General features: G+C 39.2%; 1 protein-coding gene across 1 annotated transcript; it reads left to right on the plus strand.

Moving 5' to 3' along the window:
- On the plus strand, window positions 10,161-11,099 carry LOC100622479 (olfactory receptor 8S1-like). The gene has a single exon (XM_003355648.1). It carries the CDS (start codon window positions 10,161-10,163, stop codon window positions 11,097-11,099), a length of 939 nt encoding a protein of 312 aa, XP_003355696.1.

Below are 17,985 nucleotides of genomic sequence, written 5' to 3' on the forward strand. Positions count from 1 at the left end.
ATTAGAGTTAGAGTCAAACATATTTACTTTCTCTAGAGTTTAAACTGGAAGTCCTAGGACAATGTTCCACTGGAAAATGCTCAGGCAGTGAGCCAATGCCATGGATAAATGCCTAAATGAAGATGATCTGGTCCAGCTCTACTGTAGGTTCTGTTCTTCCTGTGCTCTGGCTTTGTAATACTTTTGCTCTTCATGAAATTCAGTTATTTGGCTTTTCCTGGGATTTTGTTCACATGTATTGTTTCAAAAAACTTGCCATTACTTGACTGAGGGTTATCCCTTGAAACCAAACTGACTGACAAGAAAATGCTCACATATGTTGCCTTTGGATATGAGAATGAGGACTTTAAGGTAAATGTCGATCTCTTTTCACATCAGCCTTTTGCTTTTTACACCCACGCACCAAGCAAAAGAAAAAATAAGTGCTATAATTTTTGTTTATCTAGTTACAAAAGAATGTTCTCTAGATGAACTCATCTTCAAATTTGCTGCTTACAATTGTCTATTTCCATGACTTAGAGTCTGTTTTCATGACAATTATATATTTGTAGAATTTTTTTTAATTTTCATTCATTCATTTTGTACTTTGGTCCAAGGCTCACAGTCTCCCTCTCAATCTCAGTTCCTGACGTTATAGGGAACATCAGCATTTCTATGAATGAATCTTCCAATAACCTGATCTCAAATTTCTACGTCTAACTCCATTCACTGTCCTTCAACTTGATTTCAAAATTAGGCTGATATGGTAACTTCAAAATATGATCACTGATCTTATCTGAGTGGTCTCATCTCTGTAATCTTCAGTCTCTGGCTATAATCATCTATCCTCCAGCTTCTTATTTTCACATGCATTATGGGTCTCTAAATATTTCAGTATTTCAGCTCACCCTTTGCATCACTATCAATCATCAGAGTTTCATTTAATTTCTTTCTGTCCTAGACCCACTGTAAATCATTTTAGTAACTCTTAGGACTGCGCCTGCAATGTCTTTTCCATAACTTGTTCTTCCATTGAATTCACAAGTCCTACCTATTGTCTCCATTTCCATATCCAGAACATTAATATTGATGGAATTTGGGGTTTGCTTCAAACATAGCTTGACCCTATGAAATATTACTCTTCTTTCTCCATAAATTTAACCAGGAGTCCAGAAAATGATCTTCCTTTACACTTGACAGAGAACCTCTTAATAGTTTTCTCCATGCCCAAAATTCTGTCTATATATGCAAATAAATTTAACACTTTCTTTCAGTGTCAAAGAAAATCTCTATAAGGATAATGTTTATACCGTGTCTGTGGGGGAGGGGGTGTTATGTAATTCTTTACATCCTGGAATTTCCATCATAAGTGTTTTCAATTTTGTCCATATTTTTAATCTCCCGTGTTCTACTGATTCCACTTCTATAAATATACATGTGACTCATTTTAATAACATTTCAAAATAAAATAAATAGTCATCTCCTCTCATCTCTGTTGCCTTCAGCCCTATCACTCTCTTATCTTTAACGTGATCCTCATACATGGTAAAGGTGATTTACCACCTAGGTACTGTCGAGACACAGAAATGAATAAAGATACATTCTCCACCTTTAAGTGAGAATGGCAGATATAGAAACAGGTAACCATATCACAGTGGTGCAATTTCAAGCAGACTCAGTAAACAGAGAACTACTGGAGTTCAAATTATAGATACTAAGATAATCTGGGTGAGGAACATCAGAAGAAAGTTTTATCTAAAACAATGGACTTACTCTTAAGGGATGATTCTTCAGCTAGTGCCTTCAAATTCTTCCATCCTAATCTGTGTTGATACAGTTTGGCACTCTGGATGCTGTCTTTCTTTCTCTTGAAATTTCGCTTTTTGATTCTCCTGGCTATCTCCCCTGGAGACTCCACCTCAGTCTATTCGCAGTTCCCACCCCTTCGAATACCTCTTTAAGGGGTGCTATTCCCCACAGTTCTGTCCTTGGGAATCTTCCTTTAATACCCTTACATTCTTTCCTGGCATTATACTTGACCTTTGAACAATATGGGTTTGAAATGTGTGTGTTCACTATATGCAGATTTTTTTCACTACTGCATATACAATAGATGGTCAACAGGGACCTGCTGTATACTACAGAGAAATCTATTCAATATTCTGTGATACCCTATAGGGGGAAAGAATCTGAAAAGAAATGGATATGTGTATATGTATAACTGAATCACTTTGCTATACAGCAGAAATTAACACAACATTGTAAATCAATGATACTTTAATTTAAAAAATTTAATAAAAACTTACATAAGGACAAAAAGAGTGATTAAAGTAGAACTTCTCTGAATTAACTGGAGGATTGAGAAGTAACCTCATTCACTCCATCCTCCCAATAAGGCTACATAAAACTGCTATCAATCACCTGTTTCCTTGGCAACCATATAGAAAGATTTCTTCTATCTCTTACCAAATAGCACCAAGTCTAAAAATGACAGAAAGGTTAAAGGCTCTTTTCTTATTTATACTTCATATTTTAAGATGCAATACAATCCATGAGAAACATTTTACAAATGCCACAAAAATTAAGCCAAATTGGCCTCTATTACAAGGAGAGATGTCTGCTTCCTAACACTGAGGCATCTATTTGCTAACATGAAATCAAATATTAAAAACTAGTTAAGACTGGAGTCCCCATCATGGTGCAGTGGAAACAAATCCAATTAGGAAACATGAGGTTACAGGTCCAATCCCTGGCCTCGCTCAGTGAGTTAAGGATCCGGCACTACCATGAGCTGTGGTGTAGGTAGCAAATGCAGCTCAGATATGGCATCGCAGTGGCTCTGAGACAGGCTGGCAGCAACAGCTCCAACTGGACCCCTAGCCTGGGAACCTCCATATGCCATGAGTGTGACCCTAAAGAGACAAAAGACAAAAAACAAACAAAAAAAAACCCTAGTTAAGATTGGATTTACTCCCATTTGGTAAGTTGTCTTGTTTTCTTTTTGGTCTCCTTTGCTGTGCAAAAAGCTTGTCAGTTTGATGAGGTCCCATTGGTTTATTTTTGCTTTTATTTCTGTTTCGTCGGGTGACTGACCTAAAAAAACATTTGTAAGGTTGATGTCAGAAAATGTTTTGCCTATGTTCTCTTCCAAGAGTTTGAGGGTGTCTTGTCTTATATTTAAGTTTTCCAGCCATTTTGAGTTTATTTTGGGCATGGTGTGAGGGTGTGTTCTGGTTTCACTGATTTGCATGCAGCTGTCCAGATTTCCCAGCAATACTAGCTGAAAAGATTCTCTTATTCCCATTTTATGTTCTTGCCTCCCTTGTCAAAGATTAATTGACCAAAGGTGTCTGGGTTTATTTCTGGGTTCTCTATTCTGTTCCATTGGTCTCTATGTCTGTTTTGGTACCAGTACCATACTGTCTTGATTACTGTGGCTTTGTAATATTGCTTGAAGTCTGGAAGAGTTATGCCTCCTCTTTGGTTTTTGTTCTTAAGTATTGCTTTGACAATTCTGGGTATTTTGTGGTTCCATATAAATTTTTGGATTGTTTTTTCTATTTCTATGAAAAATGTCATGGGTAATTTGATAGGGATTGCATTGAATCTGTAGATTTCTTTGGGTACTATGGCCATTTTTACGATATTAATTTTTCCAACCCAAGACATGGAATATCTTTCCATTTCTTTACATCTTATTTAATTTCCTTGATTAATGTTTTATAGTTCTTGGCATATAAGTCCTTTACCTCTTTGGTCAGGACAAAACTCTACTTAAAAAAGACACATGCACCCTCATGTTCATTGCAGCACTATTCACAATAGCCAAGACATGGAATCAACCCAAATGTCCACTAATAGATGATTGGATCAGGAAGATGTGGTATATATACACAATGGAATACTACTAAGCCATAAAAAGAACAAAATAATGCCATTTGCAGCAACATGGATGGAACTAGAAACTCTCATCCTGAATGAAGTTAGTCAGAAAGAGAAAGACAAATACCATATGATATCATTTATATCTGGAATATAATATATGGCACAAAGGAAACTTTCCACAGAAAAGAAAATCATGGACTTGGACAATAGACTTGTGGTTGCCAAGGGGGAAGGGGAGGGAGAAGGAGGGACTGGGAGCTTGGGGTAAATAGATGCAGAATGTTGCCTTCAGAATGAATTAGCAATGGGATCCTGCTATGTATCACTGGGAACTCTGTCTAGTCAATTATGATGGAATACATAATGTGATAAAAAAAGAATGTATGCATGTATGTGTAACTGGGTCACCATGCTATACAGTAGAAAATATACATATATAAAGAAATTTTTAAAAGATTGGATTTAACATCTCTTGATGGATGAAATTGCAAATAATGACTATTTCCACCTAGGAGGGCTTAAGTGGATGACAAGAAACATGTATTATTTATTATGAAGCCCCATCATCTGTCAGTACCAAGCATACAAAAACAAAACAGGGAAGTATTCAATGAATAAATTTCTGTTGACCATATATGCCTTTGATTAAATTAATGAAGACATGTCCTCCATGTTTTTAGTTGTATGTAAATGCCATTAAAATGTCAATAATGTCAACTAACATATCTCAGATAAGAAATCAAAAGCATTGACTTTAGACATTCTAATAGCACATGGCAGAAATTATTAATACTAATTCATTGTATTTTTGAATTATTAACTCCAACACACTAGGAGAAAATTCATTGTATGCTTGGAATATAGAAACTCTACAAAATCAAAGCTCCCAGATTTTTCCAGGGAGGCGTTATCTCCTTTCATTTAATCAGTGTAAAGAACAGTCTTGTTATATATATAAACTCTTATCCACACTAGAAAATGACCTGGAACTCAGTGATGTGTCACAGCTCAGAGTCCCCGAGAATTCACAAAGGGTATTCTCAGCCCCATGTGGTCATAAGGAAAATGTCCCTTTTCCAGTAGATTATTTTAATCCTTTCTTATTCTCCCCTTTTCAGTTTCAACTAACCTAATAATAGCATCCTCCAGGCTTCAATAATTGCCCCACAAGAGAAATTTCAAATACTGCCCTGAAGAGGATCCCATGCAGCTCCGTCCGAATAAGACTGACTTCCTAGTTAACTAGAAACTATACTAGTGAGTCCACAGCTCGGTCTCAGACTGGGACATCAGGGAACACAGCACAGTGCACCATCTTCCCCAGGGTGCTTGACCCAACCAATGCCTATATGAACACAGGCAGACTTCTGATTGGTTCTGTCTAAGAGTGTATTCTTTAAGTGGTACCCTTAGAAGAGTGTTCAGAATCACAGAGGAAATAAATTAAAAGAAGGTACGTGACTGCACTTGATGTCATGGGAGAAGATTTTTAAAGAAATATAAGACAGTTGTGCAGAATTTGGACTTCACTGGGGAGATTATTTTTGTCTTTCCACAGAGTAGCTTACATTGCAGTAGCCTACATTACGCAAAGGTATACAGAAGTATAATCCTGAATCGGTGACATTACCAGTGCTTCTAAAGCTTGAACTACTCTAAAGCCCAGCACTTACTGGCAACAAAGAGAAAAGGCTATCTGGTAGGTCAAGTGTCAAACTCCTGTGACGGGGGTTCTCTTATGGGGAGATGTTACCATTGATGTGTCAGCCTGTGTCAGGAAAGACAGAAAACTCAGGAACTGCTCCCTCCAGAAATGTCAAAAACATGGTAATATCTTTCTTTATTTCCTGATGGTTCCCATATCTTTCTTCCTGGAAAATTTTGTGCATGTCTTAATCTGCTGATTATTCTCTCCTCCACCCCAACCCACAGCCACTTTATGACATATTCCACTCACTAAGAGTCTGAGGCTCCTGCTGTACTCATCCCTCCCCAGTGAGCTGGAGATGGTAACTGCCTACTCCTCAGAATACTCTATCCTCTCCTTGAAGGGACCCAGATATCTCTTCTCTCCAAACCATGCATTTTTCCCAGCTGCCTTGCACAGTTATCAGAAAGGTCTCTCTTCCCTCCCTGTAAAACACTGGGGGACTGGTTCTTCTTATAGCCTGGGCATAAATCCTCTCGTTGCAAGCTGACACCTGGAATGAAATAAGGGTTTCTCAGATAGGCACTAGATTTCTGGAGCTACTAATTCCCCTAAATGGCCAGAATTCCATTAGGGTGACAGCAGCAAATATTTTCTGTTAGCTAAACAGATCTGGCTCCCACCAAGACAGTGTGAATAGTGTGAGCGAGCACAGGAGGGGACAGCTCTGAGAACAATTTCGACTGGATGAAGTTTGTCTTTAGTCTCTTCATAGTTCCAGCACTGCTGTCTTTCTCTGATGATCAAAGTGCTCCCTCGTGCACCTCAAGCCTGAATGTTGCCCCTCAGCTCTGAGGTCCCTTTGGCCAGCCTGTCCAGGCTGATCCCCCACACATACACCATTAATTCATTTGTTAATTCCAAAAGCATCTTTAAACCACCACTGTGGGCAAGGCTTGTCTAGTACACCTCTAAAATCATTTTTTTTGCCATTTTATCCTTCAACATAATCAGCTGCCATGCCCTTCACTTTCCATAGTTTTCTCATGTTCACACCCTTGTGTAAATATGACATAGCCTCTCACAAGATAGTATGAAGTGAAACCAACACCTTCCATTCTGTAAGTAAATGAAAACTCGGATTCTTACCTGAATGCTGATCTAGAACTGAATTGCAAAACTTTATATTAATGTTTAAATAAATCTAGCACATTTGTGAAGGTGTTTAGGATGAGGAGGGTGGGTCAGCTCATTTCTCTGTGATACACACTAATCACACGGCACTGTAGTCGACATCTTCATGCACACCAAGTGTGGATGGACAAGGGAGAGAAAGATTCCCCAGAAATACCTCACTGAAGAACTAGAAGAGATTCCAGAAATACTCTCACTTAATGTGAGTCCCCAGAGCCTGTCCTGGACACTATGGTGAGGCCTCCTTGTCAGTGAAAGTGGAAGAATGGATGCAATTTTCAAGATAGTTTGAAAATATCCAAATACTTGAAATACATGAAAATAGCTAATCTTTGCAAAAAAAAAAAAGTCTAATTTATTACTTTAATTTGCTTTAATAGGTTTCATTAAAAAGTTTTGTTTTCAATAATATTTACAAATTTATCCATGCAGAATCTTCAAAAGTAGATTCTCCAGCTGCTAATGTTTCAGCATCACTGGACCCCAATCCTGAAGGCACACAAAAGTGAACACTGCCCTGTTTGTCCAGGCCCACAGGTAACCTGGACTTGTTTAAGATGGGCTTAAGCTTAAGCTGATGGGTTTGTTAGTATGATCAGAATTTAAGCTTCTCTTGATTATTTAGTGTGGGGTCATAGATTGCTGACAAGGTTAGAAGTCCAGAAACAGATGCTCTGTGAAAAAAAGTGGCTTTAAAACATTTGTGAGTGAGAAGGCTACCTGGAGTCGGTTAATAGCATGCCAGACAAAAGCAGAAGACTGGTCAATTAGACTAAAATGTCCAACTCATGCAGGAGTCTTCATATATAGGACATGACCTACTACCCAGAACAAAAATTAGGATTCAAGTTTATTCAGACTACAGTATTCACTCTCATATATATTGCTCACCATCCTGTGCCTCTAGGACACATTAAATGAGATTGAGGAGAAGAGGATAAAAGTTATGTTTAAGAGAAAATTTCAGAAATATTTTACTCAACACTCATAGACCAATAAAAATGCATCTGCAGCAAAACTGTAAAGAGCTTCTTACATGATGGAAAAAGGCCTGTAGCCTCTAAAAAAATGATACATCATCAGAGATATGGCAGTGATATAAGATAACATGATCCATGCAGATAATAGGATCCTTGAAATTCAGCAGCAGCAGCCCCGTGCATTCTGGGTAGGCAGCATGGCAAATTTGATGGACAGTAATATCAGCAATACTTTTGCCAGACATTAGTGCTAATAGGAGCACTGCCATGAAAGAAGGAAACTGTTCTAGGAGTCATTAATAAGTCTCATCTGAGGCACACATGAGATGCCATATGGAAATTTCCAGGAGTTTCCACTGTGGTAAAGTGGGATCGGTGGCATCTCTGAAGTGCTAGGACACAGGTTTGATCCCCAGCCTAGCACAATGAGTTAAGGATCCTGTGGCTCAGATCTGATCACTGGCCTGGGAATTCCATGTGCTGCAGGGCATCCAAAATGGAAAAAAAAAAGAAATTTTCATGATCATAATCATAATCAAATTACCTGAAAGGCATAATCTGAAACTAACACAGAATGGGTAGAAATGAAATCAAAGAATTGGTGATTTATGATTGTTATTGTTATGACAGAGTCCACGATCACAAGGACTTCACAGTCTGGAAGGAAACTGAGATGCATGTTTAACATTAAGTAAGAAAATGGAGTTCCTATTGTGGCACAGAGGAAACAAATCCGACTAGGAACCATGAGGTTGCAGGTTCGATCCCTGGCCTTGCTCAGTGGGTTAAGGATCCAGCGTTGCTGGTGAGCTGCAGTGTAGGTAACAGTTGCAGCTCAGATCCTGTGTTGCTGTGGCATAGGCTGGCAGCTACAGCTCCAATTTGACCCCTAGCTTGGCCGTGGGTGCAGCCCTAAAAAGCAAAAAAACAAAAAACAAAAAACAAACAAACAAAAAAAAATTAAGTAAGAAAAGAGGCAAATTTCAGGCTACGACAAAAGGCAAGGAACCCAGAGTTTGAACAGAGAGCTCTCAACAAAGCATATAGGAGAAAAGCTGGGGCTGTAAGGCCCATGAAACAGATGAATTAAGAAGGAGAACATTTGATGGAAACAACAGTGTGTGAGCACAGACACAGGAAAATATGAACCTATCTGGTATCAAAGGCAACGTAAATGGCTGAAAGAAAAAAGTCTACAATGCTGTACACCAAGCCAGGAACATGATAGAGGAAAAAAAAAAAACAGTGAAATTTATTTACTGGCTCTCTTACTGTTTCTCAACATAGCATTACAAAATCCCCATGAAAATAAGTTTACTCATATTATTCCTGAGTAAAATGGACATTAGTGCTTGTCAAAATAAACCACAAAATCACAGTGAAAACAAATTTAAAGAGTGACTGAGGAGTTCCCATCGTGGCGCAGTGGTTAACGAATCCGACTAGGAACCATGAGGTTGCGGGTTCGATCCCTGCCCTTGCTCAGTGGGTTAACGATCCAGCGTGGCCGTGAGCTGTGGTGTAGGTTGCAGACGCGGCTCGGATCCCGCGTTGCTGTGGCTCTGGCGTAGGCCGGTGGCTACAGCTCCGATTCGACCCCTAGCCTGGGAACCTCCATATGCCGTGGGAGCGGCCCAAGAAATAGCAACAACAACAACAACAACAACAAAGACAAAAGACAAAAAAAAAAAAAAAAAGAGTGACTGAGAACAGACTCTGCACATAAAAATCACATTAAAACTTACTATGCTATCAAACCTGAAAGCTATTACCTGATCATAAACAAAGAAATAATGTTTGGGAAACAAAGAGCTGAGAGTAGATTTAGATCAGCTCCTGCAAATACATGCTATCATGTTTTTCAAACCAAATAATTGTAAGAATTTCTAAACTACAGCAAGAATCCAACTGAAACTAAATACCATATAAGTGTAGATGAATCAGATTTATTCATTTGTTCAGTTAACTCCCTAGGGAAGAGGAATAGGATTCTCTGAAGATCAATAACAACAACAAAAATGGGATAAACATTCTTACTGACACACAGTGAGGACAAATTTGAAATGTTACAACACAGCAACCAGGAAAAGTAGAGAAGGATGGTAAGTGACAATGAGGAGTTCCCGTCATGGCTCAGTGGTTAATGAATCCGACTAGGAACCATAAGGTTGCGGGTTCGATCCCTGGCCTTGCTCAGTGGGTTAAGGATCCGGCGTTGCCATGAGCTCTGGTGTAGGTCACAGACGTGGCTCAGATCCCGCATTGCAATGGCTCTGGTATAGGCTGGCACCTACAGCTCCGATTGGACCCCTGGCCTGGGAACCTCCATATGCCATGGGAGCGGCACTAGAAATAGCAAACAAAGACCAAAAAAAAAAAAAGAAGAAGTGACAACGAACTGAAGGAGATAAGAACAATTATCTAGGTGATCTCATTCTTCTTTCCATTTTACTCCAAGGAAATACCCTCCACAAATGGCTTTGAGGAACCACAGCACCATCACTGAGTTTATTCTCATTGGGCTGTCTGACGACCCCCACATCGAGGCTCTGCTCTTTGTGCTCTTCCTGGGGATTTACCTCCTGACCATGAGAGAGAACCTGATGATACTGCTGATTATCAGGGCTGACTCCCACCTCCACACACCCATGTACTTCTTCTTGAGGAATCTATCATTTGTGGACCTCTGCTTCTCTTGTGTCACTCTGCCCAAACTACTGGAGGACCTCCTGTCTGAGGAAAAAACCATCTCAGTAGAGGGTTGTCTGGCCCAGGTCTTCTTTGTGTTCCTTACTGCAGGAAATGAAACCTGTTTGCTCTCAGTAATGGCCTATGATCACTATGCCGCCATCTGCCATCTGCTGCTCTATGGCCAGGTGATGAGCAACCAGCTCTGTGTGAGGCTGGTGTTGATCTCGTGGGGCCTGGCCTCTCTTGATGCGGTCATCATTGTGCTTTTGGCTATCAATCTAGACTTTTGTGAGGCCCAAACCATATACCACTATACCTGTGAGCTGCCCTCCCTCCTCCCTCTCTCTTGCTCTGACGTCTCCATCTATATTGATATCTTGATCTGCTCAATTTTACTACATGGTCTTGGAACCTTCCTCCCAATCTTCTTCTCCTACACCCGCATTGTCTCTACCATCCTGGGCATCAGCTCCACCACAGGCAGAAGCAAGGCCTTCTCCACCTGCTCCTCCCACCTCATTGCTGTGATCCTGTTCTTTGGCTCAGGTATGCTTCGTTATCTCATGCCTCCCTCTGGTTCCTCCCTTGATTTACTCTTCTCTATCCAATATAGTGTGATTACACCCATGCTGAATCCTCTCATCTACAGCCTCAAAAACAATGAAGTAAAGACAGCTGTGAAAAGGACACTGAGGAAATATCGACAATATTTCATGGTGTGAACTAAGTCATATTTGTTCAAAGTAATTGCAAAAATTAAATTTCCTCTAACATTCCCTCTTAGTTTGTTCCCAACCCCTCCTACTACACAGATTTTAGTAGGATTCAGGAGAGATCCCCAGAGCCTCCCTAAACATTCCAGGTAATGATTACAAAGGAGCCCTTGATTTTGAACCCCCTTTGGAAATCCCATGCTCTATTGATTGAAAAAAAAAATGTGAAAACATACACAAAGTACATCAATAAGACAATAAAATAAGCTGGGTTAAAAATAAAATAGAAATTATTTGATTTCTCAAAAGGTATAAAATAAAATTCTCAACAATTTCTACCTGAAGTGTTTCATAATAAAAGATTCAAATGATTCCTCCTTCAAAATAGATTATCAGATTAGAAGAACTACAGATGAAGAAAATAATCAGAAAAGAAGAGTTAATATTGCTCATATTGCTTAACTGAATTATGTAATTTATCCCCAATGCAGTTATATAAAGATAATATTTGATATTTAAATTTTGGTAGGAAGAAGAAAAAAAATCTATGAGTACTTGAAGATGATATGATTATATGAAATATCAAAGAAAATTCTGTTAGAAATAAAAAATTATTGGCACTCCAAAATAATTTAATAGATTAAAAAAATTGATAATATTACAATCAGTAGATTGTACTACTAACAATACTACAATCAGTAGATTGTACTACTAATATATGCTAACAACTGTTAAGCAAACCAAAAACACATATCATGTAGAAAGCATCCTTCCAGAGTTCCCTTGCAGTAAAGTAGGTTAAGGAATCCAACATTATCACTGCAGTGGCTTGGGTTGGGGCTGTGGTGTGGGTTAAATTCCTGGCCCCAGGAACTTCCACATGCCATAGACACAGTGGAAGGGAGGGAGGAAGAAAGAGAGAGAGATAAAAGAAAAGAGAAGAAAAGAAAAGAAAAGAAAAGAAAAGAAAAGAAAAGAAAGGAAAGGAAAGGAAGGGAAAGGAAAGGAAAAGAAAGGAAAGGAAAGGAAAAGAAAGAAAAAGAAAAGAAAAGAAAGAAAGAAAGAAGAGGAGAAGCGAAGAGAAAAGAAAAGGTTCTCAGGATTAAATTAATGAATGCTTAGAGCTGACATGAACAAAGAAACAAACTTAACTAAAAGATATAAAATACATTCACATTAATATAGGATATAGGAGTTCCCGTCGTGGCTCAGTGGTTAACGAATCCAACTAGGAACCTTGAGGTTGAGGGTTTGATCCCTGCCCTTGCTCAGTGGGTTAAGGATCCGGCGTTGCCGTGAGCTGTGGTGTAGGTTGCAGACGCGGCTCGGATCCCGCGTTGCTGTGGCTCTGGCGTAGGCTGGCGGCTACAGCTCCGATTCGACCCCTAGCCTGGGAACCTCCATATGCCACGGGAGCGGCCCAAGAAATAGCAAAAAAGACAAAAAAATACATATAGGATATATTTTTAGACATGCTCTCATCTTCCAGTATTAGAAACAATGATCAACAGTATATAACCCATAAGAGTTTCATTGAATTTTCAAGTGATCTGGAGACTGATGGTCCTAGATTTGATTCAATAATCACAGTCATTCGGGCTTTTCCCATCTATCTAACACACCACCCTCATGTATTGGGTTTAATCCTCAGGTTTGTCCCTGCTGCTGTGACTCTAGGCATTATGGTCTTTATGATACATAAGCAACCTTTTTTTTTTTTTGTCTTTTTGCCATTTCGAGGGCTGCTCCCATGGCATGTGGAGGTTCCCAGGCTAGGGGTCTAATTGGAGCTGTAGCTGCCGGCCTACACCAGGGCCACAGCAACACCAGATCCGAGCTACGTCTGCAACCTACACCACAGCTCACAGCAAAGGCGGATCTTTAACCCATTGAGCAAGGCCAGGGATCGAACCCGCAACCTCATGGTTCCTAGTCGGATTCATTAACCACTGAGCCACGACGGGAACTCCATAAGGAAACTTTTTTTATGTAGAACTATTAGTTTATACAAATGGAATCATCCTAATGCTAAATTAAAAGTGCAGCATATATTCAAGTTTTGATGAGGCAGTGGAGCATTAGACTCACATACAATGGTAGTCAGATCGTAAACTGCTTCAACCACTTCAGAAAGTATTAGGCAGTATCTACTAAATGCACATAATGTATCTATTATAAGTCTCAATAATTACATTCCTAGGTATACATGAAGAAAAATGAGTCAACTTACCCAGCAAAGACATTACACAATGTTAATGACAGTTTTATTATTGCAATCAAAACTATAATAAACCCAAATGTCCATTGCCTGGAGAATGGATAAGTAAATCCATATATGTAGTGTATTTATAATGAAATATGTAGCAACTTACCTAAAACTGCAAACAACATATGGATAAATCTCATAGATATTGTATAATAGAAACTAGAAAACAATGGGTACTTCTGATTTTATTTATACGAGGTTAAAGACAATATATTAATCATGTTTCTACTGTAAATTTCTTTTTCTCAGCTTTACTGAGATATAATTGACATAGAACATTGTGTATGTTTCACTACTGTATAAAATAGATGATTAACAAGAATCTACTGTAAAGCTCAGGAAAATCTACTCAACAGTAATAATCTATATGAGGAAAAGAATGGAGATAGATGTTGATTGATAGATAGATGTATAACCAATTCATTTTGCTAAACACCTAAAACGAATACAACATTGTAAATCAACTATCCTCCAATAAATTTTTTTTTAAAAAAAGAACATTTTGTCGGAGTTCCCATCGTGGCTCAGGGGAAACAAATCCAACTAGGGACCATGAGGCTGAGGGTCCAATCCCTGGCCTCGCTCAGTGGGTTAAGTATCTGGCATTGCCATGAGCTGTGGTGTAGGTCACAGAGGCAGCTCAGATCTGGCATTGCTGTGGCTGTGGTGTAGGCCAGCAGCTGTAGCTCCAATTCGACCCCTAGCCTGGGAACTTCCATATGCTGCTGGTGTGGCCCTAAAAAAAAGAGAGAGAGAGAGAGAGACCACCTAAGACCAGAGGCAAGCCTCTTAGATCAAAGGGCAAACTGTAGGCCACAGTTAAAGAAATTCTTGGAGTTCCTGTTGTGGCACAGTGGAAACAAATCCAAGTAGGAACCATGAGGTTGTGGGTTCGATCCCTGACCTTGCTCAGTGGGTTAAGGATCCAGTGTTTCCATGAGCTACGGTGTAGGTTGCAGATGCGGCTTGAATCGGATGTTGCTGCTGCTGTGGCTAGGCCAGCAGCTGTAGTTTCACCCCTAGCCTGGGAATCTCCATATGCCACAGGTGCGGCCCTAGAAAAGGCAAAAAGATTTAAAAATAAAGTAAAATTTAAAAATTTAAAAAAGAACATTGCGTAAATTTAAAGCATACAATGTGTTAATTTGATACACCTAAAATGATTGCCATCTCCATCACGTCACATCATTACCATTTTTTTTGTGTGTGGTCAGAACATTTAAGATATACTTTCTTAGAAACCAAGTGTAAAATACGCTATTAATAACTATAATCACCATACTGTATATTAGATTCCCAAAACTTATTCATCCTGTAACTGGAAATTATTGGCGGAGTTCCCTGATGGTCTGGTGGCTAGGACTCAGCCCTTACACCACTACTGCCCAGATTCAATCCCTGGTCTAGGAACTGAGATCCCACATCAAGCCATTGTACATTGTGGCCAAAAAAATAAATTAAATAAATAAGTAAAAATAACTGTTATTTTTCATATTTCTTGATGCTTTGACATCTTCAGAACTTGCTGACCCTGGAGAGACTGCCTCTCCATGGCTAGCCAATTCCTAGAGATAGCTAACAGCTCACCTTATTACACATTTTTCAGATGCAAACTAATTAATCAAGAACCCACCATCTCAACTGCCTCCTTTACTTAGCAGTCATATTCTAAGCTGTTATCCCCCTGCTCTAATCACCCCAGGGATCTTAAATCTGCTTACACTGCTCACTCAGCTCTTCCTGCAAAAACCACAATAAAGCCTCTTGCCTACATTTTCCTCTCTCCCACCCCTCTCTCCCTGCCTCCTGACCAACCAAATGCTTCCCCACGTGATCCATAAGTAACAAATAATCTTTTCAATAAAACTGTCTCCTGACCTGTTGGTTTCATCATACCTAATAATAAAACCTACATTTTAAAATTAAAATACACAGGAAAAGTAATAATCATTGCGTGAAGTCAGAACAGCAATTACCTGTGGAGAATGGGTTGACTAGGAAGTGTGAAGAAGAAACTGTCTAAGCTAATGAAAAGTTTTGGACTTGGTCTCTGTAGTGGTTATAAAGTGTATATATATATCAAAATTCACAAAACTGTCTCTTTAAGATAGCTACACTTATTCACTTGTACATTTTAAACGTCAATAAAAAGGAAAACTAAACAACTAAAAAAATCTATTTCATGAATGTTCTCGCACTTCTTACAGGTACATAGTATTCATGTCTGACAGATGCTTTAGTAAATAATCCCTTCCTCTCTTATCAAGGCAGTGTTTCTCCAACTCAGACCATGCTGGGAATTGACCCCAGCTACTGGCTTAAAGCCATGGGGGAGATAGCAGAGGGCAAGTAACATCTTACAAGGCATTTACCCCAGAGAAAGCTTTGCTTGGTCTCTGTACACTAGTGGTTCTCCAAAGAAACAAAACCAGTAGGATATAAATAGAGAGAGACATAGACATGGTGAATTTTAAGGAACTGACTCACATTCATGTGGGCTGAGGAGTCTGAAATTTGTAGAGGAGGCTGGCATGCTGGATTCAGATTTAAGATTTTGTGCTGTAGCCTTGAGTCCAGGATCCACAGGGTAGGCCAGAAAACTGGCATTTCAGACCAGATCTCTAATGTTGCAGTCTTGAGGAGAATTCCTTCCTCTTTGGGGAACCTCAGTCTTTGCTCTTATAGACTTTAATTGACTGAATGAGGTCTGCCCACATTATGGAGGGTAATCTGCTTTACTCAAAATCAGCAAGTATAAATGTTACATCTAAAAAACACTTTGACAGCAACACCCAGACTGATATTTGATTAAATAATGGGTTCCATAGCCTAGCTAAGCTGACACATAAAATTAACCATCACAGACTGCAAGCAAAGAGAAACGATTATTATCTAGCAAGGGTTAGTAGATCAATTCTGACCCATCAGGTAGTCAGATTCACAAGCATTTCTGTCCAGAGGTCACCTTCCCCAGTCTCATGGGTCCTAGTTCTTTCCTATTAGGAACCTGAATTTAACATAAGAGATTTGTTAAGTGTAAATTCAGCCTTCTTGGTAATTCAGCTGCTCTCACACTCAGATTCCAGGCATGGATCCCGCGTTGCTGTAGCTCTGGCGTAGGCCGGAGGCTACAGCTCCAATTAGACCCCTAGCCTGGGAACCTCCACATGGTTCTCAGCAGGGTTTCAGCAGAGTTTACTTATTAAAGTGTGTCATTGAACAATGGCATAAAGGTCTCCTGGCTCTGATATTTGGCCTTAGGTTGATGTGTGGCTAAACCAAGCCTGTCCTTTTATTTCTTTGGTACACCGATTACATTCCACAACAACAAACAAACTGCACACTTTTCCTGACATTGTGTTCATATCTCTCAATGGCTAAAGATATTGCATATGCCAATGCATTCTCTTCAACTTATTTCCCTTCCCAACCCACCACAACTAAGATACAAGTAGTTGTGATGCTAACAGCAATGGGGGGATGCAATAGCAACAGAAAGGCTTCAGGGGAAAAAAAATTTCAAGACTAACATTTGGAAGCTGGGCCAGTATGCATTGAAGTGGTAATGGTGAGGGCATATGGATAGTAATCAACACGGTGTAAAGAAATCTCTATAATAAACTAATGGGAGTTCCAGAGAGGATTAGGTTCGATATCATATTCAACAATTAATATGATGAAGAAAGTGTATAAATGTAGGAAGGCATGGGTTTCCTCTATCAACAATTTAAAAAATAATTAGAATGCATGGGGAAAAATTAATCTATGCAAGAAAAAATAAATCTATGAAGCACATTAAATGTAGCATGATCATGAGAAATTGGTAGAATGAAAAGGTTTTTTTAATTTTTTTAAATTTAAATATGATGTTTATTTTATTTTATTTTTGTCTTTTGTCTTTTAAGAGCTGCACCCACGGTATACAGAGGTTCCCAGGCTAGGGGACTAATCGGAGCTGTAGCCACCAGCCTGCACCAGAGCCACAGCAACTGAGCCGCTTTTGCGACCTACACCAGAGCTCACAGCAAGGCTGGATCTTTAACCCACTGATTGAGGCCAGGAATCGAACCTGCAATCTCATCGTTCCTAATCAGATTTGTTTCCGCTGCGCCAAAACGGGAACTCCTAAATGTGATGTTTAGACTATTGCCCCATAAGCAGCACAAATATAGTGCCAATCACAGATTAAATCACACTACCATTTTTTTAGGGAATAACATTTCATAAGTTATTCCATTGCTTTTGATTTTCAGTTTTCCACAATCAATCCATAAACATGCACAATTATAGGTATAAAACTGAGGGTAAATATTAAAGTCATGAACAATGTATAATGTGGAGAAAGCAGAAAAGTGTTGAGAAATGAAAAAATTAAAGGAGAGGAGAAACAAAGATATAAGAAATAATTTATCTAGTAACCCAAACTCCCAGTCCATCTCAGGCAAACTATTACATTGATAATGCATAAGCAGTGAGGTCCTACTCTGTATGTAGCACAGAGAACTAGACCCAATCTCTTAAGGTAGAACATGATGAAAGATAATATGAAGATGAAAAGCATGAATGTGAATGGGTTTTAAACTCGGTATGACTGAGAAATTCTTGAACATCATTGAGTTCATAATTAAG

Source organism: Sus scrofa, chromosome 5 (assembly GCF_000003025.6).
Source record: "Sus scrofa isolate TJ Tabasco breed Duroc chromosome 5, Sscrofa11.1, whole genome shotgun sequence".
In the NCBI taxonomy this organism is placed as follows: Eukaryota; Metazoa; Chordata; class Mammalia; order Artiodactyla; family Suidae; genus Sus; species Sus scrofa.